This window comes from Vulpes vulpes, chromosome 5 (genome assembly GCF_048418805.1).
Source record: "Vulpes vulpes isolate BD-2025 chromosome 5, VulVul3, whole genome shotgun sequence".
Lineage (NCBI taxonomy): Eukaryota > Metazoa > Chordata > Mammalia > Carnivora > Canidae > Vulpes > Vulpes vulpes.
The window spans coordinates 119,357,486-119,384,825 of NC_132784.1; the positions used below are offsets into that span (position 1 = coordinate 119,357,486).

At 33.4% G+C, this 27,340-nt stretch overlaps 1 protein-coding gene across 4 annotated transcripts in view; it reads left to right on the plus strand.

Moving 5' to 3' along the window:
• Window positions 1-27,340, plus strand: part of HGF (hepatocyte growth factor) — an 80,500-nt gene that overhangs the window by 44,347 nt on the left and 8,813 nt on the right. For all 4 annotated transcript variants that reach the window (XM_026006117.2, XM_026006116.2, XM_072759817.1 and 1 more), the window contains exons 9-17: window positions 1,333-1,460; window positions 10,265-10,367; window positions 14,103-14,236; window positions 19,624-19,662; window positions 21,073-21,169; window positions 23,044-23,118; window positions 23,983-24,129; window positions 24,663-24,769; window positions 24,893-25,038. In XM_026006117.2, coding sequence (XP_025861902.2) covers window positions 1,333-1,460; window positions 10,265-10,367; window positions 14,103-14,236; window positions 19,624-19,662; window positions 21,073-21,169; window positions 23,044-23,118; window positions 23,983-24,129; window positions 24,663-24,769; window positions 24,893-25,038 — 976 coding nt within the window. The remainder of the gene's footprint in view (window positions 1-1,332; window positions 1,461-10,264; window positions 10,368-14,102; window positions 14,237-19,623; window positions 19,663-21,072; window positions 21,170-23,043; window positions 23,119-23,982; window positions 24,130-24,662; window positions 24,770-24,892; window positions 25,039-27,340) is intronic.

Here is a 27,340-nt window from a genome sequence, read left to right on the forward strand (position 1 = left end):
GTAACTATGAACATTTGCTATACAATGGCTTTAACTATTGGCCATCACTGTTCTCATAATCTTAAATAAGAGTTTATGTCAGGACATATTTCGACTAAATAACTAAACCCAAGTTTCTTCCTTAAAAAGTTTGTCCATTTCCAATGGTGAACTTGGGCATTAATAAAATTGTAATACTTCCAATTGGACCTAAGTAATATAAATAATGTAGTTCCAATAGATTGGGTATTAATTTTGTCAAATTACTAGCCAGGAGTCTATGAAGAGAAAACCCATGCTTGCTTCAAATTAGAGAGCCTTTTTCAGAAAAGTGAATTATAAAGTACACATATTATTTAATGTGAGCCCTATATTAAGGAAAAATTCTTTTACATACTGAGAATATAGAGAGTATAGACATTTTCCTTGTTGAGAACTTTAAATGCTAATTAAATCACTGCTAAAGTAAGGGATGTGCTTGTACTACATTGGTGGTTTCTTCTAGTTAGGTCTTCTATACTAAAATTAGGCCTTAATTTTATAGAAACATAAAGTTTTCAGATAACTATTGTAAATCAACAAAGAAGTATTTTATAAGGGAAAGAAATCTATGCAGTAAATTAAATAAGTTAAATACAGAATTCAAGGAAGAAATAGCTACCATTTTTTTTTTTTTTGGTATCAAATATTTGGATATGTGGAACTTCCATTTTATTTTATTTTTAAATTTTATTTATTCATGAGAGACAGAGAGAGAGAGAGGCAGAGACATAGGCAGAGGGAGAAGCAGGCTCCATGCAGGGAGCCCGACGTGGGACTCGATCCCGAGACCCCAGGATTACACCCTGGGCCGAAGGCAGCACTATACCGCTGAGCCACCCAGACTATCCAGAACTTCCATTTTAAATGAGAGTAGTTAACAACTATTAAAAATAGCCTTTCTTCAGCAAAGAGAGATACATGTTGTTTCTATATTATATATGGGCCTTGAAAACATAATAAATAAGAGGCCAGTTTTAAAAAATTATAATAGCTGAGAGTCCAAGTGTTGAGAATAAGTGAGAAAAATGAAATGGTCCTGTTTTTTCCCTTTCATGAAGCAGTAGTGCTTGTGTGGAACTCCAGGCCTGTGGAACGAAAAGAATACTGATATCTGACAGCCTTTATTTCAGTATTATGGGCAGTGTCAGTTGTGTATACTGAGCTCTAAATTGTTATAACTATCCTAAATCTGAAACTTAGAACGCTGTTTATAAACATGCATGCATTCTTGGATTCTAGAGATGTAATAGCGCTAACTTACCCATTTGTAAGAACGTGGGCAATTTACATTAACATGCTTGTTCTCAATAGGGACCTAAGAGAAAATTATTGCCGAAATCCAGATGGGGCTGAGTCACCCTGGTGTTTTACCACTGATCCAAACATCCGAGTTGGCTACTGCTCCCAAATTCCAAAATGTGATGTGTCAAGTGGACAAGGTAATAACTGACATTTTGCAGGGTGGGCACGATTAAAGTCAGGGGAAATGCTTAGAGAGACCTACTTCGTGTTACCCTGGTTTTACTGGTTCACAAACAGAATCGCCAACTCTGAAATTGCATTTCTTTTATACATTCATTTGCTCAATAATCACTTATTTATTTGAGCGTATACTAGTGCCAGGCACAGTTTTAGACAGTGGGGATATACTAGTAAATAAAACAAAATTTTCTGTCTCCATGGAACTCCAATAAGTCCAGGAAACAGAACACAGGAATAAAACAAACAAAATGGAAGTGGGACTACATTAGTTTGTGGTAAGTGCCAGAGAGAAAAATGTCCTAGAGTAAGAAGAGAGGGTGTCGTTATTTTATATTTTAATAGTGTGGGATGATCTGACATATTAAGGGAACACTTAAGGAGGACCTGGAAGAGGTAAGGAGCAGCACGGGCCATGTGCATATGTTTGTAAATAGCGTTCAAGGTAGAGGAAACTGCAAGTGCAAATGGCATGAGATGGGAGAGTGTTTAAAAAGGTAAAGGAAAGAGATAGCAAGCTTATCACTTATCACTTAGAGACATCAAGCTTATCACTGTGGCCAGCCAAAGAGCAAGGGGGAGAGCCTTGGGGTACAGTTAGAGAACAGTCTAAAATCAAATATGCCTTGTAGGAATTGGAAAGATTTACACTTTTATTCTGAAAGAGAAAGCATTCTGTTGTAGGATTTTGAAAAGATAAATTAGATCATCGGTCTGGCTTAAATTTTAACAGGATGACTCTGGGTGCATTATGGAAAAACAGCCAGAGCTTCTGAACTTCTGACAACTTCTCCCAAATGGGAGAAACTATTGCGTGGCTCTTTCAGTAATTCAGGAAAGAGAGAAGAGTGATGTGGACCTGGGTGTCAGCAGTGGAGATGATGTGTAGCAGTGGGGGGTGGGATAAATCACAACTGTCTTTGGAAACAGAGATGCCATTGAAGATCACTGTTTTGGGGAGCAGTAGTAGAGAAAAGTCAGATTGGAATAGGTTTTAAAAAGAAATCATTTGCTAAAGATCAATGCTGATGTTGGAATGTGGGCATTTATTAGCATATAATGAGTTGAGGGTTATGATTTTTAAATAATCACATTCTTTCCCATAAAATTAATTATGATGGTCATAGTCCAAAATCATCCTAAAAAGCCCAAGCCAAATTTAAAGCTCCATTTCATAGATTTATTGTTCTATCCATACTTTGTCCATGCTTTAACTTTTCCCTCAGTGCCATTCTTTTCATGAACAACTGTTAATAGTTGTAGAGGGAGGAAGGGGTAAGTTCCTTTTCAGTCAATTTCACTGTTATTTGGCAGATTTTAAAGGTCAGTTGGAAATAAAGTTGAAACCAATGTTTAAGGAAGGTTTAGTACCAGCTGGATCTTCTTTGTCCCTGACTTGTTCATTTAAACATGTGCTGATAATTTGAGATAGAGGAAACGAGAACCATTGTTTAATAAGCTTCTTACGTGTATTAAGATGCTTTTATATACATGTATATCACTTACCAAAGGATTAGGTAGTAGAATATGAAAATTTTAGATTATACAAATTCAATTGATGGTATTGCTTACCTAATAAATCTACAAATTAATAGATAAAGAAATTAGTTTTATTAAATTTAGATAACTTACCTAAATTCTCAAATTAGCACAGCTAGGATTGAATACAACCTTCCTTAAAGTGATCTATCCATTACTTTTAACAAAATATTATATTATTTTCAACAATACATTATACCTGATGCATGCAACAGTATGCTAGACTCTGAGAGACAAGTGTTAAAAATGAAGAAGTCCACTCAAGAGACACTGTTTGCCAATTCAACATATAGCCGTGAAGTTTTAAAGTTATGCCATTGTGTGATACTGCCAAGCTAATGGTATGAAGTGTTAGTATGTGACATGTATGCATGCATGCACATGCATACATGTGGAAGGATATTGCTCTTATCCTTCTCCATATAACAAAAAATATAAACACATACGGACTGATGAATTAGAAACGTTTTTCTTAAAACTTGCAACATCTGAATTAGCATATATACAAATACTCTTTGGATTGAATGTGAAATAACTATCAAAACTTGGAAACTGAAATTATAGGCTTTCTTTAAAAATACTTTTAAAATACAACTATTGAATTATATAATAAACACTTAAAGCAGTAAGCAGGATGCAATTCATAGTTTTAAATGATTATATCAATATCATAAATAATGAAGACAAGTGAATTAAATTACAAACTGAGAGTTGGGGAAAAAGATAAACCAAAAGAAGTATACAAAGGAAAACCACCGAGATAAAGCAGACATTAATAAAGTCTAGAACTAATAATATTAGACATAATGAATAAAGCAAAGTGATGGTTCTTTGAAAAAACTAACAAAATAAATAATTACCAGCTAGTTGACTCAAAAAAAAAAAAAAAGAAACAAAAATAGAAAATAATAATTATCAAGAGGGCAATAAGGATTGAAACAGGAAAATTGAAAATCATAAAAGATGGGATGCCTGGGTGGCTCAGCGGTTGAGCATCTGCCTTTGGCTCAGGGCATGATCCTGGGGTCCTGGGATCGAGTCCCACATTGGGCTCCCTACAGGGAGCTTGCTTCTCCCCCTGTCTGTGTCTCTGCCTCTCTCTGTGTGTCTCTCATGAATAAATAAATAAAATCTTTTTAAAAAATCATAAAAGACAATTTTATTTAACTTCGTGTAGAAAACTTTCGAAATAAAAACAAAATAGATAATTTATTAGGGAATTTCTAATTATTTGATTTGAATTGATGCTGGTCAATTCAGTTAGTCAAAGAATTAGATCTATTCTTACAGAAGAAATACAGAAATGTATTAATGAAAACTGTTCCATCAAAAATATACTGTGCCTACGTGCATTCACAGACCATTTAATCTCAGTGCTACATAAATTTCCATCTAGCTTAACACACATATTAAAGCTTCCATCAGTAGTGATGAAATTATAATACCTAAACATGATGAAAGTACTACAAATAAAAACAGTAAACATCTCATTTGTGAATATAAAAATTTTATTTACTTTTACTTTTGTTTAAAGATTTTATTTATTTGTGAGAGACACAGAGAGAGAGGCAGAGACACAGGCAGAGGGAGAAGCAGGCTCCCTGCAGGGAGCCGGATGCGGGACTCCATCCCCAGACTCGAGATCATGCCCTGAGCCAAAGGCAGACGCTCAATGGCTGAGCCACCCAGGCATTCCTGTGAATATAAAATTTTTGAATGAAATTTGAATGAACAGTCTGATAAAACAATTTAAAAATAATACATACTGATTTAATGGAGTTGAGTCTAAGAACAAAAATGATTCAGTTTTAGATACCCATTAACATTCATCTTAGATCTAAAAAAAAACGATCATATAATAAATGTTAACAGCTTTTGAAATTCCTGTTACAAAAATCACTAGTTTCTCATAAAAATACCTAAATAAGAATTTCTGGAATATATATACTATACACACATATCCATATATCTATATCTATATATCTGTATCTATCTACATCTATCTATATAAACACAGATGAGACAGAGACTTCCCTAAAATATGTTTTCACATTTTAACATATACACATATATATACACAGACGTATCCACATACACAAACACATATATCCATTATACTTGATGGTAAACATTATAGACATTAAAAAAGAAAACAACAATGTATGCTATTTTTACTATCTAACATCGTAAATATAATTTAACATGGTTTAACATATTCCTCTTTAATATTGTATTGGAGAGATTATTCCATATAAATAAGAAAACATATTGATTGGGTGAAAAAGGAAAAGATCTTTATTTATGGAAAGATGTAATAGTAATGTACTTTAAAAAATGAATTCAAGTAATAAAAAATCCCTAAGGTAGCATTCATATGTGAGTTTGAAGATTTAATTAAGGAGAAAACTATATCTATAATAGCAACAAAACTTATGGAAACAGGAATAAGTTTAGAAAGAAATCTGCAAAATCTATGTAATAAAATTTTAAAATCACTACTTCAGGCCACTAAAGTGTACTTTAATGTGGAAAAGCATTCCTTGCTCTTGATATGAGAACTCAGCATCATAAATACATCAATTCTACATAACCTAATTTTTATTTGAGAGAGAGTGCTAGCAGGGGAAGGGCAGAGGGATAGTGAGAGAGGATCTTAAGCAGGCTCCACTCTCGGCACGGAGCCTGAAGTTGAGCTCGATCTCAGATCCTGAGATCGTGACCTGAGCCAAAATCAAGAATCGAATGTTTAACGAACTGAGCCACCCTCGCACCCCTGCCTAAGTTAATTTATAAATGTAATGTGATACTAATAAATAGATCCATAGGTTGTTTTTCTCATTCCAAACAAACTGATTCTGTAGTTCTCTTGGAAGAATAAACATGTTAGTACACTATGGAAGATCTTTATAAATAAGGCTGATTAGAGGCAATTAACCTTATCAGATATTAAAACATTTTATAAAAAGCTTGTAATTAAGACTTTAGTTCTAGTGCAATGAATAAATTGGCAATTGGAAAAAAATGTAGAGTTCAGAAATAGATTTCTTACAGAGATTTATTACATTAAGAGTGTGGAACTATGTATCACTGGGTGAAAAATGAACTTTTGAAATATAATAATGGGTAAAATTAAAAACGATAAAATTGAATACATGCCTTACACCATCCCTAAAATAAACTCCAAATGTGTAGGAGCTCTGAATGTAAAAAAGGAAACCACATAGATACTAGAAGTAAACGTGGAAGAATTCTTTTTTAACTTAGATATGGTGAAAAGCTATCTAATTAACACTCAAAATCTAGAGGCCGTAAAAGAAAAAAAAAATAAAAATCTACCACAGCAAGTGTGCGTGCACACACACACACACACACACACCTCTTATTGATTGATTGATTGATTGATTGATTGAGAAAGAGAGTCTGAAAGGAAGAGCAGGAGCAAAGCTAGAAGTTGGGAGAGAAGCAGAGGGAAAGAGAAAGAGAGAGAGGGAATCAAGCAGGCTCCATGCCCAGTGCAGAGCCCAACATGGGTCTTGATCTCACCAGCCTTATGACTTGAGCCAAAATCAAAAGTCAAATGCTTAACTAACTGAGCCACCCAGGTGCCCCCCAAACCCGTATTTAAATTCAAAAGACAAATGACATATTTGAAAGTAAGTGTTAAAATGTATCTTATAGATAAAGGGAAATATTTTAAAATATAAAAATTCTAAAACTAAAAAGTGAAGGATAAAAAAATCTAAGTAATGAATAAAATATATGAATTCTAGATTTCTAAAAATAAAGTACGCATATGTAAATTCTCTTCAAACACATGGAAATTATGCTTCAAATCACACATAACAAAAGCACACTTGGCACCTATTTTTTTTTTATTTAAGATTTTATTTATTTATTCATGAGAAACAGAGAGAGAGAGGCAGAGACACAGGCAGAGGGAGAAGCAGGCCCCATGCAGGGAGCCCAACATGAGACTCGATCCCAGGACTCCAGGGTCACGGCCCGGGCCAAAGGCAGGCGCTCAACTGCCGAGCCACCCAGGCGTCCCTTGGCACCTATTTCTTATCTCATCCTTAGCTTTCATCACGAAAATAAACAAATTCCCCTTGGAGAAATTGATGATTCCAGGAGGCCTGAGACAAAGTGAGGCTGGAGTATCTTTCACCAGCAAGTTAAAAAGTGCTAAAAAACTCATGTCTTCTCAAAAACCTATAACCCACATCACATCATGAGGAAAACATCAGACAAAGCCAACTGATGGGCATTTAAAAAAAAAAAATACTTGACCGGGGCACCTGGGTGGCTCAGTAAGTTGAGCGTCTGACTCTTGATATCAGCTTAGGTCATGATCTCAGGGTCATGGGATCCTGCAATAGAGTCCATGTAAGGCTATGTGCTCAGGAGGAGAGTCCACTTGAGATTCTCTCTCTCCCACTCTGCCTCCCCATCCAATAAATAAATCTTTTGAAAAATGATCAAAAAATATTTGAACAATTTTCCTCAAAATTGACAAGATCATCAAATAAGAAAATCAGAAAAACTGTCATATTTAGAAAAGCCTTAGGAAATGACAGCTAAATATAATGGGGTATCACGTGGGAGCCTAGGGCACAAAAAAGGATATTAGTGTAACAACTAAAAATATTTCAACAAAATACAGTCTTGTTAATAATGCATCAGTATGGCTCAATAGTTATGACAAAGCTATCATACTAATGTAAGATTAAAAGTAGGAAAAACTGTGTGGTATATAAGAACTCTCTGTAACATGTACTCCTTTCTTATAAATTAAATCTATTCTAAAATAAAGTTTTAGAAGAAAAAGTATATCGTAGGCTTTATTCAAGTAAAAGCGTAGTGGTGGTGAGGAGGATCTCTTCCACCAATATAGAAAAAAATATATGCAGAAAATCCAAAAATACGTAAAAGAGCAGTACTCGTGTCCTACATTGCACAATTGCTTTATTCAGTAAGAATCCATCTAAAGAATTTACTACCTAACAGCTAAAGATTTAAACTTTCCTAATATGGAGGAAAAAAGCACCATCAGAGGAAAATGTTTTCATTAGTATATTCTGCTTATGTACAAGTATTGGACTTTTCAAGTTTATGCTTTCTGAAAAGAATTTTATTGTGTACTGGAATGGCTGCTATGTTATCTGTATCAAGTCTTCTCCTATTTGAGTTTTTATATTTAAGCCCCAATTCCTTATAGTGCTATTATGAAATGTTACGCATGGATTTGAAAACCTGACTATTGAGTATCCTTATTATATTTATTTTTCACTATGTTAGCTGATTCTTGAACAAATTATTGAATTATTTAAAAATTTTTATTAAGATTTATATCTATTTATTATGATATTAAAGTATATTTAAAGCCAATGGTAGTAGACTACAGTTTACCAAATTTTAAAATATTTTAAAAAGATTTTATTTATTAAAAAAAGATTTTATTTATTTATTTATTTATTCATTCATTCATTCATTCATTCATTCATTCATATTTATTTGAGAGAGAGAGAGAGAGAGAGAGAGAGAGAGAGCACGCAGAGCAGGTGGGAGGGGCAAGGTGAGAAGTAGACTTCCCGCTTATCAGGGAGCCTGGGATCATGACCTCACTGAAGGCAGGTGCTTAACTCACTGAACCACCCAGGCGCCGGGCTTACCAAGTTTTTAAACAGAAATAATCTTGATGTATGTTTGTAGGTAATATTTTATAGCCATATCTGCAATTCTCAGTCATCTAAAAATCAGGAATGTTTAATAGTCACTTTTTAAATATGTGTTATTATTTAAATTATGGAATAGTGTTTCTTTTCAAATATAAAACTGCAACTCACATATCTGGAAGAACTGGTTTTTTTACTTGACTTCCTTTTTATGATATTGTAAAATTAGGAATATGGACACTTCTCTCAATGTTTAATAAAACACAAATTACTCATTTAAAAAAAAAGTGAGAAATAAAACCACATGGGACACAGTAAAAGGCACAGAAGCCAGTTAAAAGTGGCTTCCATCAGCTAACTTTGGAACAACTTTGAGTATCCAAATGAGCAACAGGAATAGATTAGATATCATCCTGAGTAAAAAGAGGACTTCGGAATCTCTATGTATATTCCCATGTCTTTTTCTTCCTTCTTTCTTTCTTTTTTTTTTTAATGATAGTCACACAGAGAGAGAGAGAGAGAGAGGGGCAGAGACATAGGCAGAGGGAGAAGCAGGCTCCATGCACTGGGAGCCCGACGTGGGATTCGATCCCAGGTCTCCAGGATTGCGCCCTGGGCCAAAGGCAGGCACCAAACCACTGCACCACCCAGGGATCCCTGTATATTCCCATTTCTACTACAGGCACTAGTATTACTAGCAGCAGCAGCAGCAGCATCACCATCACCAGTGGTAGTAGAATACTTACACAGAAGGAGTAGGGGAGAAGGAAAAGCCCTGATTTACAGAAAAATGATAATAAAGAAATGTAGGAAATTGAAGAACAACTATTTTAAAACAATGAATCATAATTGATTCATGTAAAAGTAATCAAAGTATGCCTAAACCATTTTATGAAAATTTGGAAATAAGATATTTACTCAATCTCAGAGGCCCCGACAATTTTCCTTTACATCACTTAACCAAGTTATCAAACTCACCCCAAATAATGGAACAAACTGACATCATATGTCATATGACAAAATGCTCTGAAAAGGACAAAAATATCATCTATGCCATAATCCTGTCTTTAAATTGATTTTAATCATGAGAAAATAATCAGACAAAATGAAATTAAAGAGCATTTGCAAAACAGCTGGCTTGGGTGACTCAGAATGTTAATCTTGGGAACGATGAAAACCCAAACACAACGAATGTGACGAGTATATGAGTGTTTGTTATATTATTCTTCTGACTTTTCTGTGGAGCTAAGTTTTTCAGAAGAAAATGCTGGGAAATATATACATGATTCTAAAAATTCTCATTTCTTAGGTATCCCTAAGGGCCACTCGTTTAATTTTTTTCTTTGATTTTTTTTGAGTTTGTAATAAGATACATAAACCTTTAAGGAAGAAGAAATGTGGCTGAAAATAAAGATACTTTAATCTGAAATATTTGTACAGAGTATTGTTTTAATTTTTATGTTGACTTTCATGAATTTTCATGCTTGTAAATAATGTTTTTCTTCTATACTTCCTTGTATTCATTAGTCCTCTTTAATATATTTTATGTTTAGATTGTTATCGTGGGAATGGCAAAAATTATATGGGCAATTTATCCAAAACACGATCTGGACTAACATGTTCAATGTGGGAGAAGAACATGGAAGACCTACATAGGTGTGTAGATTTCTTTCTATCAATACATTATATGTGGTTATAACAGCATCTGCTGGTACAGATATGCACATTGCTATTTCTTTCCATTCTCATATATTATAGTAAGCTAAGACAAACATTAGATTTGTTATTCTATGCAACTCAATTTAGTATTTTCCCTTCATGTAACAAGCTTTTTTTCTTTTTAAAGATTTATTTATTTGAGGGGGGTGGGGAGAGGAGGAGGGGCAGAGGGAGAGAGAATCCTGAAGCAGTCTCTTTCCTGGAGCCCTACCCTAGAGGTCATGACCTGAGCTAAAATCAAGAGTCGGCAACTTAACCCACTGAGCCACCCAAGCACCCCCAAATTTTTAAATAAGCAATTAAATATAGCACATTATTATTGAATATTTACTATGTGTTCTGTTCTGTGATAAGATGTCCATGGGAGACATTAATAAAAAGTGGGCACAAGTTTTGACTTCACCATCACGAATGATATGGCCATATTGAGAAAACAATTGTACAGCCTGATAAGACAGTGCATAATTAAGTGGCTAATCTAGTGCTTCAAATAGTACATTATATGATTGTGTTCTCACAGTTAATTACTAATTGTTAATATCAGTTATGAAAAATCAGTGTGACCATGAGTGTACATACATATCTTAAATATCCACTTAACTATTAACAACTTATAGACATAGGTTTCCTGCTATAACTTTATTTTGAAACACTAAATTTTTCTACAACCAAAGGAGTGTATATGCAATTGAAAAAAAAGACTATATATTTTAAAGATTAGAGATTTTGACATTGAACATATTCACAGAAAAAAACTGTCTGCTACTCAACCCTAGGAATAGTGCTGGTGTGTTTGAAATTCCTATAGAAATCTGAGACATAGTGGTGACATAAAACTGATTTTAATAAATATCCCAGAATATAATATGCAGTAGAATAGAAGGAAAAAAGGTTAGTATCATTTGATCAAGTGCTTATGCTGTGGTTTCTTTACACGAGTTATAATCTTATTTGGTCATCATAATCCTATGTGGAAGATATTTCTATATGTGTGAATAAGAATTTAAGGGCTCTGAGAGGTTGAGTTATTTTGCCTCTAGTTATACTTTAATTTTAACTTTATTCTCTTCCAAAATGTACTCACTGGTGGATGATATGGTTTCAATTAACTTACTTCACAAACAGTGATAGTTCTAAAGCCGCGCTCTCCAATATAAACATGCATTTCACATATGTAAATTGCACATGTACTTTTGTTTTCTATTAGCCACATTTAAAGGAGTGAAAATAAACAGGCAAGACTATTTTAAATAATATATTTTATTAATCCAATATATCTAAAGCCTTTTCATTTCATTATGTATCCAATATAAAATTATTAATGAGATATTTTACATTTTTTTCATACTAAAGCTTCAAGATTTGGTGTATATTTACAATTAGAACACTTCTCAATTTGGGCTAGCTACATACCAATTCTTCAGTAGCTGCCTGTGGCTAGTAGCTACTGTATTGGACACTGTAGCTCTAGGATTTCAAAGATAAGCCAAATTGCAACCTCAGGATATCATGCTCCGAAATGCCATCCAACAGCAAATGCCAATGCCATACTATAAAAATCATGAAAAATAGCATATTTTATGCTAAGAGAATGCAAAGTGCCCGCAATAATTTTGGTAAGGTTGAAAGATGGTGTAATTTGGTTAATGCCCACAGAAAAGGAATTCTCTAGTTGCAAGACCATATAGAGCCTTGGAAGCTGGACTAGGAACTTTGGATTTTATCCTAAGCATTAAGATTCATTAGAGAATTTTAAGTGAGAATTAGAATGATTAAGATGAAATGCTGATTTCAACACTGCCATGTGGTGGATCTAGCTCTTACGGACTTGTGAGAGACAATAGTACCAACTCTGCCATTAGAAATCTCTGAAGATTTGGACATTGGAAACTTGATGTTTTTGTGGTGGAAGAATTTGCACCTCAGAAATTAGCAAGGACAACAGATAAGTCTTCATACACATCTCAGAGCACTCTTTTAAACATTACCAGCATACCACTGAAATACGTGGCATATTCACATAGGGAACTCATCATTAAAACCCTTAATTCACTGAGTTTGGGTTAGATATTTGGAACTAGTTAAAAGTCATTTGAAAACAAATTGCAGTAAATTGCATGGTACCAATTGCATTAAGTTGCATGGTACCACTTTGGTTTAAGAATAAACTACACCTAGGGGTGCCTGGGTGGCTCAGTGGTTGAATGTCTGCCTTTGGCTCAGGTCCTGGGATCGAGTCCTGCATCAGGCTCCCTGCAGAAGCTCACTGCTTCTCCCTCTGCCTGAGTCTCTGCCTCTTTCTCTGTGTCTCTCATGAATAAATAAACAAAAAATCTTAAAAAAAAAAAAAAAGAAACCACAACTAAGTAAGGACATAGTATAGAACGGCGGTTTTGAACATTGACTCTAGAGGTATTTGTTCAAACCTCTGCTCTACTGCTTATAAGCCATATGACCTCAGAAAAATCATTTTCTGTGGATTTCTATTTCATCAAGTATGAAATAGCATAATCTTAAAGCCCATCTCATTAGGTTGGTTTAAGCTTATATATGTAAATCACATAATAGAATCTGGCACATAGTAAGTACTATATTTAATGTTATTATTGGTTCAGAAAATGAAACTGAGTTTGGAAAGATAGTCCACCTTTCCCTGTCCAAACTTTCCAGTTTTTTAATGCCCATTAATTACATGTAAGTATGGTAAGAATTAGTAATCCAAAACAAATTCAGTCACTTATATAGTTTTCATAACTTGATTGGGATGGTCATTTGGAGTTTGGCTTTATTAATCTTATCAAAATAAATATAAATACTCATGTTATATGAGTGGGCATAGTCTTATAAAATAATGCACAGTATTTTTGCTTTTCTTTTGTAATAGACTTAGTAAGGGGCACCCGGATGGCTCAGTAGTTGAGCATCTGCCTTTGGCCCAGGGCGTGGTCCTAGAGTCCCAGGATCAAGTCCCGCATCAGGCTCCCTGCATAAAGCCTGCTTCTCCCTCCGCCTGTGTCTCTGCTTCTCTCTGTGTCTCTCATAAATAAATAAATAATATCTTTTTTAAAAATAAAAAAACTTAGTTAAGATGTAAAATAAGAAAGTGTTACTCAGTTATCTGTCAAAAACTCCTATATTCTAACTATATGATCAGTGAAACTTTAGATTTAAATTATTTCATTAGCACACTATTATTAATTGTTCAGTGTATCTTTCTGTCCTTTGTCAGAATGATGTTGCCAATAATGCTTCTTATGTTTCTGAAACATGAAAAATACTTTTGCAATAGCTTGCATTTTCTATGTATTTTATAACCTTGATCTTTGTCACCTGCTCTTTTTCTGTCAGTGTTTCTCCATTTCTGTGCCTACAAGTATTGTTACCTTGCCACTGTAATCATTAAATAGAAGCAAAATCACAAAATTTTTCATCATTTTATCTATGCTAATTATGTAGCCCTATTCCATAATCCTGAATAGAAAACACACTTCCAAACTGCAAGAACAACAACAAAATATGTCTAAAACAAAATTACCAAAATTCACATGAAGTAGAAGCTTGTGTTGTATCTATAATGAAAGTTACATGCTAGGATTTATCTTCTTGGTGACAGTTTGTTTCTCTTGGACACAATGAGCAGCTTGTGATGTTTAGAGTTTGTTGTTTATGCAGGCATATCTTCTGGGAACCAGATGCTAGTAAGCTGAATAAGAATTACTGCCGGAATCCTGATGACGATGCCCATGGTCCCTGGTGTTACACGGGAAATCCTCTCATTCCATGGGATTATTGTCCTATTTCTCGTTGTAAGTACTTTTAATGATCTTCTTCAGGTGAAATATTTTAAATACACTGAATCTCCTTTAAATTGATACCTCAGTCAGAGGTGGAAATATAGGAGGGTTAGAGCTGATCCTAAAATGGGATGCATTCTAAACTGTAATACACACACACACACACACACACACACACACACCAGAGAGACCTTTCTTCATCTCTCTTGTAGACAAGGAGACATTCTGCTGACCTTTTAAAGAAGATTTCCTCCTCAGAAAATCCTCATTTGAAGTCCAGAACCAATAAATGGCTGTCATTGTAATATGTACCAGAAAGACCCCCCAATACTAACGGAGCGCTCCAACAAAGCCCCTACCCAGTGATAGACCTGAGATAGTGTTCCCTTCATTTTCTTCTCAGTATCTTAGCCTAAAGCTAGAAAGCCTAGAGCATTCCATCCACATCTCTGAGTCAAAGATGATTTTTTTAAAGATGATATTGTTTAAAGAGTATCAATGTGTAAAGTAAAAGATATATGTAAAATACATATTTCTGATACACCGCATATAAAAGAGCCCCTATATATCAATAAGAAAAAATAAGATAACTTAGAACAATGAATAAAATGAATTTTAAAGAGTAAGTATAATTAATAGACAAACAAAATACATTAAAACTTATTAGTAAGAAAAAAATGAAATTGTAGAAGCATAAGATCATTTCATAAATCAGGTTGGCAAATAAGAAAATAATCATTAATGCTCAATATTAGTGAAGGTCTGCATAGTCAGGGTCTTTCAATACTGTGCAACTTTATGAATTGGAAAGTTTGTCTGGAAGTCAAACAAGGATTTGGATAAATGTCTCAGAATTTTTCAAGTTTGGCACTGCTGACATTTTGTACTGCATAAAACTTTGGTGTAGGAAGCTGGCCTGTGGACTATAAACTGTTTGGTGATGTCCCTGGCCTCTAGCCACTAGATGTCAATAAAACCACCCCTCCCTCCAGTCGTGAGAACCAAAAAACATCTCCAGACATTGCCAAAAATCCCCTGGGGAGCAAAGTCATCTCTACTAAGTACCACTGATTGGTATATATTTAGATGGAAGTATATCCTCCATATGTTATTGAGTGAAAAAGGCTTGTTATAAAGCTGTGTCAGTAGCAAAAGACCATTTTACTAGACTGTGTATCTCATAGCTCTGTGTTTATAACAAACATCTTTAAACACTATGTTAAACTATCTCCTGTCTAAAAAAGACATATTTATATAAGTTCAATAAGAGTCCTATTTTAAGAATGTTTTTCTCAGTACGTGGGAAGATGAGTGAAATAGGTGATGGGGATTAAAGAGTAAATATCATGATAAGCACTGAGTAATATGTATAATTGTTGAATCAGTATACTGTACACATGAAACTAATACAACACTGTATGTTAATTCTACTGAAATTAAAATTTTAAAAATGCAATATATCAAAAAAGAATGTTTTTCATGTGAGAAAAGCTAGTGGCAAGTACCTTGAAAATAGAAACAAAAGTAGTGCCCATTTTAAAAAGATTAGATTGAAGATATCATGTTTGCTTTATTTTTAAAACTTTCTTTAAAGATTTTATTTATTCATGAGAGACACAGGCCAAGAGAAAAGCAGGCTCCTTGAGGGGAGCCTGATGCAGGACTTGATCCCAGGACCCCAGGATCACGGCCTGAGCCAAAGGCAGATGCTCAACTGCTGAGCCACCCAGGCACCCCTCATGTTTGCTTTGAAACATGAAATACAAACACATATTCTGTGGCAAATCAAAGAGATAATTTATTGCCGTAAATAGAAACACTAATTATGTTTTGTGAACTTTTAGCATAAAAAAGCAAACTTCTTAAATATAATGTTCATCTAGTATGGCAATATGAACATCTTGGAGCTTCCTAACCTATGTTTAATAAATAAATTATCTATAATGGCAAATAAACACCTTCCTTACGTGTTTGCAAAGACATAGCATATCATATTATATTTCATCAGCTATCATCATAGCCATTCAAATTAGTTAGTGTGTTCTTAGTTTTGTTTTTTTCTCATATTAGGGTTTGCATAGGTCCTGAAAATGCTCTTCTTTAGATGTCTTTCTAGGTTTAACATTACAAAGCAAAGAAACCTACCTCTCTGGGACATAAATCTTTTTAATGGTTCAAGGATAATTTTTATAAGTATTAGCTTTACTTGATGATACCTTTTTGTGAAGTCTCTATGATTAAGAATAATGGAGGCTAATAAAATATCCAATGGTCTAGGAAGAAGGAAAAAGTCAGGCTTTTAAAACAGGTCTATGTCTAACATAGACATAGTTAAGAGTAAAATGCTCTTGTAGAATCTCAGGGAACGGTGATTTGGTTTATAAACCTGACACAGGACTCTAATAATTTTAAAAGTTTTCAAAACATTTTTAACTAACATTTTACAACTAAAAGTATTGTGCTATTGAAAGATTTCAGAGTGTTGCTGGCATTTGATTAAATGCTACTGCAGATAACTCATTTTTATTTCAATACATTCTGAACATTAATTTCAATAAATATTTTTATACTGTCATTTTTCTAACTATTATTTATAGCCAGGATATATTTACATTTTCCTGCTGGTGAAAGGCTAATAAAATTTGTCTTTAGAAGATTTGAGTTCTTACTTAACTGTAGAGACTATATAAGTCATTTTCACACTATACATTTGTATTACAAATCATACAAAAGTTTTTATTTCTTTTTAAAAAATGCTTACTGGGCAGCTCGAGTGGCTCAGTGGTTTAGCGCCGCCTTCAGCCCAGTGCGTGATCCTGAAGACCCGGGATCGAGTCCCACATTGGGCTCCCCGCATGGAGCCTGCTTCTCCCTCTGCCTGTGTCTCTGCCTCTCTCTCTGCATCTCTCTGTGTCTCTTGTGAATAAATAAATAAAATCTTAAGATAAATAAAAAATAAAAAATGCTTACAGAATAGTACTTAGTATACATTTTTAAGATTATCAGATATGTAAAAATAAAACTAGAGAAATGCCTATATATTAATCTATACACATACATACTTTGTAGATCTTAGAAAAATCTTCAGTATTAAATACTTACAGTGTAGTAGTTAAAAGCTTCAACTCCAATTTCCAAGTTAAGAATTTCAGTTCTCTCACTGTAAGTGTCTTGGATAACTTAACTTCCATCTAAGTTTATATTATTTATTCATTTATTAATAACTTTAAATTGAGTTGCTATTGTGTGCAAAGCTCTATATTATAACCTGCTAGATATGCAGCAATATAAATGATATGTTTTTACCTTTGGTTAGTTTTCAGTGTAGAGACATTTATGTAAATATAATGGTTTAATAAATATATATTCAAAATAACATATGTAATGAAAATAGGAATATAGATATCTGCCTGAAGAAATATGTGATGTCCATAAGGTTTTGAACTTGGTTGAAGCTTTAAGAATGTATTAAATAAAGTTTTTTTCAGTAAGAACTCATATTTGGTTCTGAGGCCATAAAAACACATAACACGCACACTACCTACCCTTCCAGAGGTAAAACTTCTATCATCAACATATTTCCTTTCAAATTCAAGTTGAATCAATACAGAAGATTTGTTTCACATATATGTATATATATGATAAATATTTGTGTGATTTTATATGTATATATATCTATATACACACATTTCAGATTTCAGTACTTTGGTGGAGATAGGGGGAAAGAAAAAAAAAGAAGTAAGAATAGTATTTGATGGTAAAATGGCAAAATCCTAGAGCGCAGTTTTTCAAAGTTTGGCTCAAAGTGTGCAACAGAATAACCTAGAATGCTTTTTAAAAACTCATAATCTATCTACCAATTCAGAATCTTTAGAAATCTGATTTATTTGATATTTCAGCTTATTCCAAAGTGTGAGAAATATTAGTTCAAAGGAAAAATATATATGTATAAAATAATTATAAATTATTAAGTCCCAAATACACAATATCTATAAATTTTCTAAAATTTAAAAACTGCAGTACATTACAATAATGAGCTAACCATTTTGTTGACCTATTAACTTGATGCTTAGAAATAGAAAGTTGATATACAATTAAGGATAGAGAAGTCTAGTCTGTTTCATCGCAATACCAGAAAGAATAAAAATCTAGTTTTTAATTTTAGAATTTTCAAGTAATTGGTTTGAGTGGAAAAACCAATATCCTTGATGTTTTAATGACCATAGTTGGCCTCAATTCTAATTTGTATTATGAGCTAAAACACTGACCTCAGCTGACTTTAAGACAAAATCCTCCCCCAGACTAAGCTAAAGGGAAAGGGAAACAATGAAATTTATGTGTTTTCCTTTACCCTTATTCATTTAAAATATCGTGATCTGGAAAATGAACATAAATAAAGATGACTCTTTAGCATATATTAATTCTCATGAGATTCGCTATTAATAACAATCAAATTTGCATATATTACAAGGGAATCCATATGCTATTATTGTTTTGTTGCCAGTTTATTTGAGCTCAGGGTATTTCCAGGGCTTGATAATCAGCTGGGTCTAAACAGTGCCTGACTAACTTCCAGGCCATCAATTCCTCAGACATTAAACTTCAGGAAATGTCCTATGCCTCATTCATTATTGCATAAGTATTTGCAAATCTAGTATCTTCCAAGCTTTTCGCAGCCATTAAACCGCAGTTGGGATGTTATGAAAAAAGAGTAAGTTATGAAGTTTTAGTTAGAATCAACTTGCAGTTCTCTTTTTTTTTCCATATTTTTTATTACCATGTGGAAAAATAATATTTGAAATACTCTAACAAAATATAATTACATTTTGTTATCTCTCTTCTTCCATTAGTGACATTGATTTCTATCTTCTAGAATTTTTGAAGAGTTTTCAGAAGCATGTGATGTTTCAGTTGTCCTCAATCATAGAAAAAAATACAAGTGATTTTTGAAAACAAACATAAAGGTTTCAAATTACAGTATAACACATTGTCCGTCTCTATGAATGGCTCAAGCAAACTATTATAAGCATTAGTGCTATTTGTTCATTGTGTGCCATGTTGGGCATCTAGGTAGAGGGATACAGCTCTTTGAGGTCAGTAGTGTAATCCAAGCTGCCAGCACACTCAGCAAACCACACACCTGAGAGCCTCCACAGTCATAAAATAGGGCTTTTTCCACATTATCCACTGCAAGTAGGTGTGTATCTTCATTACTGCCCCATAAAAGTGATACGTAACTACTAAAAGCATACCACTACATTCTATCTTTAAATAAATGTCAAGAATTTTAGTGAGTTATCTGATTCATGGACATTTCCATTTCAATATATAGCTTTGGCTCTATATGACAGAAATGTGTATTATGAACTGTGTATATGTGTATATATTTATTTTTACAGGTGAAGGTGATACCACACCTACAATAGTCAATTTAGACCGTAAGTAATCTTTTACTTTTTTATTTTTTTAAGATTTTATGTATTTAGTCATGAGAGACAGAGAGAGAGGCAGAGACACAGGCAGAGAGCAAAAAACAGAGTCCATGCAGGGAGCCCAATATGGGACTCAATCCTGGGACTCCGGGGTCATGCCCTGGGCGGAAGGCAGACGCTTAACCACTGAACCACCCCAGGTGACCCAGTAATCTTTTAAAATATATAGTTTATTTGACTCTCTATGTGTCAGAGATGATGTCATCATTTTCTTTATGGAAAATTATCACTCTATTAACTTCTATCATAAAAATAATCTATTTGTTTTTTATTGATTTTTTTCTATGTGCATGTGTAAAAGTGGCTACAAAGGTAACTACATACTTAATATCGATATTCAATTCTCAGAACATATAAGTTATATTTAATTTTGGAAAGAGCATTTATCTTGCTTGTGATTTTGGGCAAAATATATGTAATGGGTGTTCACCATTCTTTAAATTAAACCAGGATGCTAAAGTTTAAAAGACTAAAACCTGCTCTAACCTGTTCTATCTTTAAGGCTCTTCAAATGCTCTGCTAGGTGAAAATGATATAAACTAAGAGGTTCAGTTAATCCTCAATTTAACAAAATCTTCTTGGAGCAGCTTGTTTTTGATTTTCACATACTTCTTGGGCTGAAGGAAGATACTCAAGTGTTTTGACTTAAGAAACCACCTGCTGTGTCCCAGGTTGAGGAAGCAAATGGAAATTTTAGACCATACATAAGAGTAGAAAGGATAAGGCAAGGGATATGGAGAGGGGTCAGGAAAAAGTTGACTCCAAAGAACTTGGTATTGTGTCATTTGGGTACACTGATTTGGACATAATAAATATGTCACTTGGATACAATTTCAATATAGTGTTGGTAACCTGTTTCCAAATGACTCTACATTTTGAAATGGGTTTCTGAACCATAAAAATTCTGAGCCTGTTTCTGAATCATAAAAATTCAGAAGTAATAAAAAACCAAATAGAATTTTTTATTGAGGCTATTGATTTCCATTGGCATGTAGAAATAACTACTATAAATAACATTTTTTCGTTTTATATTGAGGTTTGTGAGGGAAATTCAATTAATGTTAGACTTGAAGAGCCTGTACTTAGTGCTTGGTGAGCAAAATCATTGTCACTATGGCAATACCTTGAGTTGATTCATTTTCTGTGTTACTTGTTTACCTAGGTGAGTACAGCAAACATTTTAGGCCTGATGTGACACTCTAGTCATAACACCTTCCTTCTTTCCTCCCATATATTCTTCTGACAAAATTATAGTAGTAGTTACATTTGTTTAATTACCATTGCTTTAAGAAAACTGAGAGGCACTGATTATTTCAGAATGTTTTGTCAAAATGTTATCTTTGGTCCTCTTTTTAGATCCTGTAATATCTTGTGCCAAAACAAAACAATTACGAGTTGTAAATGGAATTCCAACGCGGACTAATGTAGGATGGATGGTTAGTTTGAAATACAGGTAATTATTAATAGACACAAATCAGATGTATTTGGACTACTTGCAAAAATCATATTCCCAACAGGATGTTTGTGCCATCCACACAAGCAGGCACTCATTTGAGCAGGATACAAGAGGAGACTGACCTATTCTGCTTGTTAACAGCCCTGGATTTTACAATTTGTGCCTCCACAGAGAGTTCCTTTTAAATGTTCACGGAGGTCCCATATGTGTTGGCTCCATCTCTGATTACAAGTGATGCTTCGGTAGTGATTAAGAAAGCACTACTACATAGACAACCTGCTTATACCTTGACATCACTGTAACAGTTTTAAGAAGTTAGAACGTCCTAGAGTAAAGGAAGAAAGTGCATCCTTGCTACAATTAAATCACAGTGACATTAAAGTCGAATAAAGACACTTGAAACTCAAGTTCTTTTATGAATAAGCCAATTCTTAGCAAGCATGGAGTTTGTATCCTTTACTATAAATACAGATAAGACTTTAAATACCATGTAGAGGACAGCCTAAAGTTCTTTTAGTATATCCTTGCAAGGAGTAACCCATCAAATTTTACAAGTATTTATGTCAATAATTATAGTGTAGCTGTCCTGGGTGTGTAGTACTGAAAGAGACTTGTGAGACTCACCAGAATTTAGAGCCAATTATGAAATATAAAGGTTTAATGAAGGCTCCAAGGGGGAAGAGTGTTTCATTTGCCTTATAGAAAATGTTCTAGGAATCCACATATCTGAATGAATTAGTGATTCTTTGCAAATCTCCTAAGTCCAGGAAAAAAAAAGGGGGCATATACTTCCTAATTTATTATTACCCATGGGAGATTGTATAAGAATACTCCTTTGGGAGTCTACACCCTTGGAGCAGCAGGTGAAACTCTTTTTGCATCAGATTAGAGTACTATAAACTTTTAGATAAACATATTTTCTTTTAAGTCCAAGTCCTCAGTAAAAACAGCTGTTTAGTTATTCTTCCAAAACACATACTGAGAGGAATAGAAATTAAAACTCGATATATACTCTCATCCTCCTCTGTGGTACAGGCCATAAATAATTGTGGTCTTAGTCTGGGAACCTTCTTCTTTTACCCTCTGAAGCACTGAACATCTATACTCTTTGGAACTGTAAATTGTGAAAAGTTGTGCTTTTTCTATTTCTCCGCCAAAAAAATAATGCATTTACAGATTTAGGATATCATCAAATAAATGCACTAGTATTTTTCACTCTCTATAAATATTTTATAATTTCCTAGATGATATGTCTTACAAAATTGTTTTCTTTTATAAGTGAAATATTAGATTGCTTATTTTAAGCTAAACAGATTTACTGAAACTCAACAATGTCCTAAGTTAATGTATCAAAAATAAGTAATGGTGATGAAAGAAAGGAATAGTGTACCGATCTATATTGCTACCACCAGATACTTTTCAGGGTCTTAGGTAAAAACTCAAATTTGCGTTTTTGTAATCAGACATTGAATTTAAAATAAGTCTACATTGTTTTTGTTGTTCTTTTGCATTTTTTTTGTTTATTCTAAATATCCTATTTTTGTAGTACATACTTGCTCTCCCAAGGATAGATACACACACAGGTGAATGTGTGTGTGTTGGCAGTGCATGTTGGCGTGTAGTGACAGGGCTCCTTAAACAAAAATAAAGTTGATTTCCTAAAATTGTAATCACATTATGAAAAATGCTAATGCTACAATCCTCAAATATCATCTTTCCAGTCAAAGGATTATTCATTTTATTCTAGTTAATTTTTAAATTTTCCTCTCAAATGCATTTATTTTTAACAAATGGAGACATAGGTTTAGCATTAATTGGCAGGCACCCTTTCTGCACAGATGTTACTTGTTTCTCTTTCCTCTCTCTCATAGAAATAAACATATCTGTGGAGGATCATTGATAAAGGAAAGTTGGATTCTTACCGCAAGACAATGTTTCCCCTCTCGGTAAAGTGTTTCTGAAGCCAATATTTGTTTTGAGCACTTAAAAATATGTAAAACCTCCATTTAGCTTTTAGACTTAGAATATGTATTCACTTAACAGATTCACCAGCACGGCATGAACAAATTAATTTCTTTCTTTAGATTTAACTCACAAAATTCACTTTGACTTAATTGACATCTGTGACTAGATACTACTTCTGTTCACTTCTTTCCACAATTGACATTATTCTCATTTGGGGGGAAATTTTGCTCGAATTATGTAAATAATTTTTTTTCCTCAACCTCTTCCTTGCAATACTGCATTTCTAGATAGAAATTCTTTTCTGAATTATCAACAAATTTCTCTCAAGTCTCACTTCCCCTTTCTTATGTAGATACAGCTTCCAAATCATCCGGGGAATAGTTTTTAATGAGAATTAGCCTAAGGAAAAGTTAAGGAGGCAGCATTTGTAAGCTTACTTCCAGATTCTCATCAAAGTCACTTGGATTTTGTTAGAATAAATTTTCAATCATCATTGATAAGCCAAACATATACAAAGCGAAGATAAGAAGGAAAATCTACAGAAAATTATAATTCATGTAATGTGCTTTACCTGAGAATTTTTCTCATGTGATTTACTCTTAAACATAATCAAAAGGTTGTTTTTTGTTTTAAATAACTGTTTAGAATTTGAGCAGTTTAAAGGCTCTTTCTGCTTATGTGTACTTGTAGCATTCCAGATCTCTCATAACAAATATGTTGCCCTTTATTATATTTTGATGCAAATTTTAAATTTAGTTATTTGCTCTTATAAGCTAAAATAATAATATGGGTGAACAATATCACCCAATTTAAAATTATATTTTACATTTAAATTTTTAATTTAGAAACAGAGACTTGAAAGATTATGAAGCTTGGCTTGGGATTCATGACGTCCACGGAAAAGGAGATGAGAAACGCAAACAGGTTCTGAATGTTTCCCAGCTGGTATATGGGCCTGAAGGATCAGATCTGGTATTACTGAAGCTTGCTAGGTTAGTTGCTTAAGAAGGCTTTATATTTTTAACCTACAATGGAATTAGTGAAGCTTTTTCTTTATATATGTGGCTATTCTTTCTCTTTTTATGTAAATTTATTATAAAAGCATATGTCACATGTCATATGTGTGTGTATTACATAGAGACAGAGTCATCTTCAAAATTTTCAAAACTTAATAAATTAAGTTTGACCAATAGTTTGATCAGCCTGCTCCAAAACCAAAACTTAGTAAATAATCATCTGGTAACTTTAATAGGTAAAATAATGCATAAAAAAGCAGTGACCATTTAGCAAGTAATATTAACAAGTAAGTGACTCATTTCTCTGCTATCTACTCCTACTTCTACTACAAACATATAATAGACATTCCCTTTTTCTTTTTTGAGAAACAAGACTGCTTATTCTCAATATCATATTAAAGATTAACACTAAATTTAAATTTATTTTATTTATTTTTTTTTAATTTAAATTTATTAATTCTGTGTTGAATTCAATCAAGGGTATTTACCATTGCATTTTCTATTTTCAGGCCCGCTATCCTGGATGATTTTGTTAGTACAATCGATTTACCTAATTATGGATGCACCATTCCTGAAAAAACCACTTGCAGTGTTTATGGCTGGGGTTATACTGGATGTAAGCTATTTTTAAAAAGATAAGACAACATCATACTTATTTTATTTAAAACAATTCTATTTGTTTCTCATTTTTCTCACCTTACCCTATGTTCATTAACTGTACATTTTTACCCCATTCTAGCGATCAACTTTGATGGTCTATTACGAGTAGCACATCTCTATATTATGGGGAATGAGAAATGCAGCCAATACCATCAAGGGAAGGTGACGCTGAATGAGTCTGAAATCTGTGCTGGAGCTGAAAATATTGTATCAGGACCATGTGAGGTAAAAAGGGCATTTTAAAAAATAAGAAGTATATAGTAAATATCATAGATACTTATGTTTCTTTTTTGTTTGTTTGGTCCATTTTTCTCAAATAAAAATCATTGTCTACCAACTTGTTCTAAGAGAGAGAAATTGGGGAAAGATAATCCCCTTCATTACTCTTGTGCACTTATTTTAACTAAATAGTAAGAAAAACCATGTTTCATTATCAGCAAGCTATGATGAGATTTGTCTCTCAAAACAGCAATAACCTAATACAGCCAGAACTCTAATGGAAAGCTGTTCAAATTAAAAGTCTCCAATATGTAGTTTGATACAATAGCTTGCATTTTTCTAATGTTTTCTAAAGTTATCCGATCTCCCCAAGTTCTCCCTAAATGAACTCTATGCCTGATTTTAAACTTTTAAATGTGTTTTTGGTTAAGCCAGCGTGTGTATGCTTGTGTGTGTATGTGTGTGTGGGAGGTGGGGGGTTAAACAAATTATATTTTAAAAAACCAAAAGGTCAAAGTTGGTGACTTTAAGAGCTTGAACATTTTCATTTGTTAGGCAACTGTTCTTTCAACTTGACAGTGTTCCTATCCCTATTGTACATAGACAAGCTGTTAAACCATTCTTTTATGTGTAATATTTTCTTTACTTTTTAAATTTTATCAATTTTTAATCAATTTTTATACACATTTTGTTATTTTTAAATTATTTCTGAAGTTGAGAACATTTTTTTACACTTTTGTTAAAATTTTAATTCCAGTGTGGTTAACATACAGTGTTAGTCTATGGTATACAATATAGTGATTCAAAAATTCTATACATCATTACTCAGTGCTCATCATGATAAGTGTACTTTTAATCCCCATCACCTATGTCATCCATCCTCCCCAACCCCACTCTGGTAAGCATCAGTGTGTTCTTTATTGTTAAGATTTGTTTTTTTGTTTTTTTTTTTCTTTGTTTTGTATCTTAAATTCCACATATAAATGATTTCAAAAATCATATGGTACTTGTCTTTCTCTGACTGGCTTATTTCACTTGGCATTATACACTCTAGATTCATCCATGTTCCTGCAAATGGCAAGATTTCATTCTTTTTTATGGCCAAGTAATATCCCAGTGTGTGTGTGTCTTCTTTATCCATTCATCTCTTCCATTAAGGGACCCTCGAGCTGCTTCCATAATTTGGCTATTGTAAATAATATTGCAATAAACATAGGGGTGCACGTATCCATCCCATTGAATCATTGTTTTCATACTTCTTGGGTAAATACCCAGTAGTGGAATTACTGGATCATACAGTAGTTATATTTTTTAATTTTTTGAGGAACCTCCACGCTGTCTTCCATGGTAGTTGTACCAGTTTACATTCCCACCAATAGTGCAAGAGAATGCCTTGTTTTTCCACATAGTGGCCAATGCTTGTTGCTTCTAGAGGTTTTGATTTTAGCCCTTCTGATAGGTATGAGGTGATATCTCATTGTAGTTTTGATTTGCATTCCCCTGATTATGAGTGATGTTGAACCTCTTGTCACGTGTCTGTTCAAAATGTTTGTTCATGTCTTCTGCTCATTTTTCAATTGGATCATTCATTTTTTGAGTGTTGACCTATATACGTTTTATATATTTTGGATGCTAACTCTTCATCAGATATGTCATTTGCAAATATCCTCTTCCATTCATTGGGTAGCCGTTTTTAGTTTGTTGACTATTTCCTTCACTGTGCAGAAGATTTTTATTTTGACGCTTGATGTAGTCCCAGTAATTTATTTTTGCTTTTGTTTCCTTTGCCTCAAAGGACATATCTAGAAAAATGTTGTTATGACTGATATCAAAGAAATTAATGCCAGTGCTTTCAGTGATTTCAAGTCTCACATTATGTTCTTAATCCATTTTGAATTTGTGTGAATTATTTGTGTGTATGGTGTAAGAAAGTGGTCCAGTTTCATTCTTTGCATATTGCTGTCCAGTTTTCCCAACACCATTTGTTGAAGAGATGGTCTTTTTCCCATTGCATCTTCTTCCTCCTTCGTTGAAGATTAATTGACTATATATAATTGTTGGTTTATTTCTGGATTTTCTATTCTGTTCCATTGATCTATGTGTCTATTTTTTGCCAGTACCATACAGTTTGGTTATGACAGCTTTGTAATATATCTTGAAATCTAGCATTGTGATACCTCCAGTTTTGTTCTTTTAATTTTTCATTTGCTTCGGCTCTTCAGGGACTTTTATGGTTCCATACAAATTTTAGAGGTTTTATTTTCTTTTTTCTAGTTATGTATATAATGCTATTGGTATTTTGATAGGA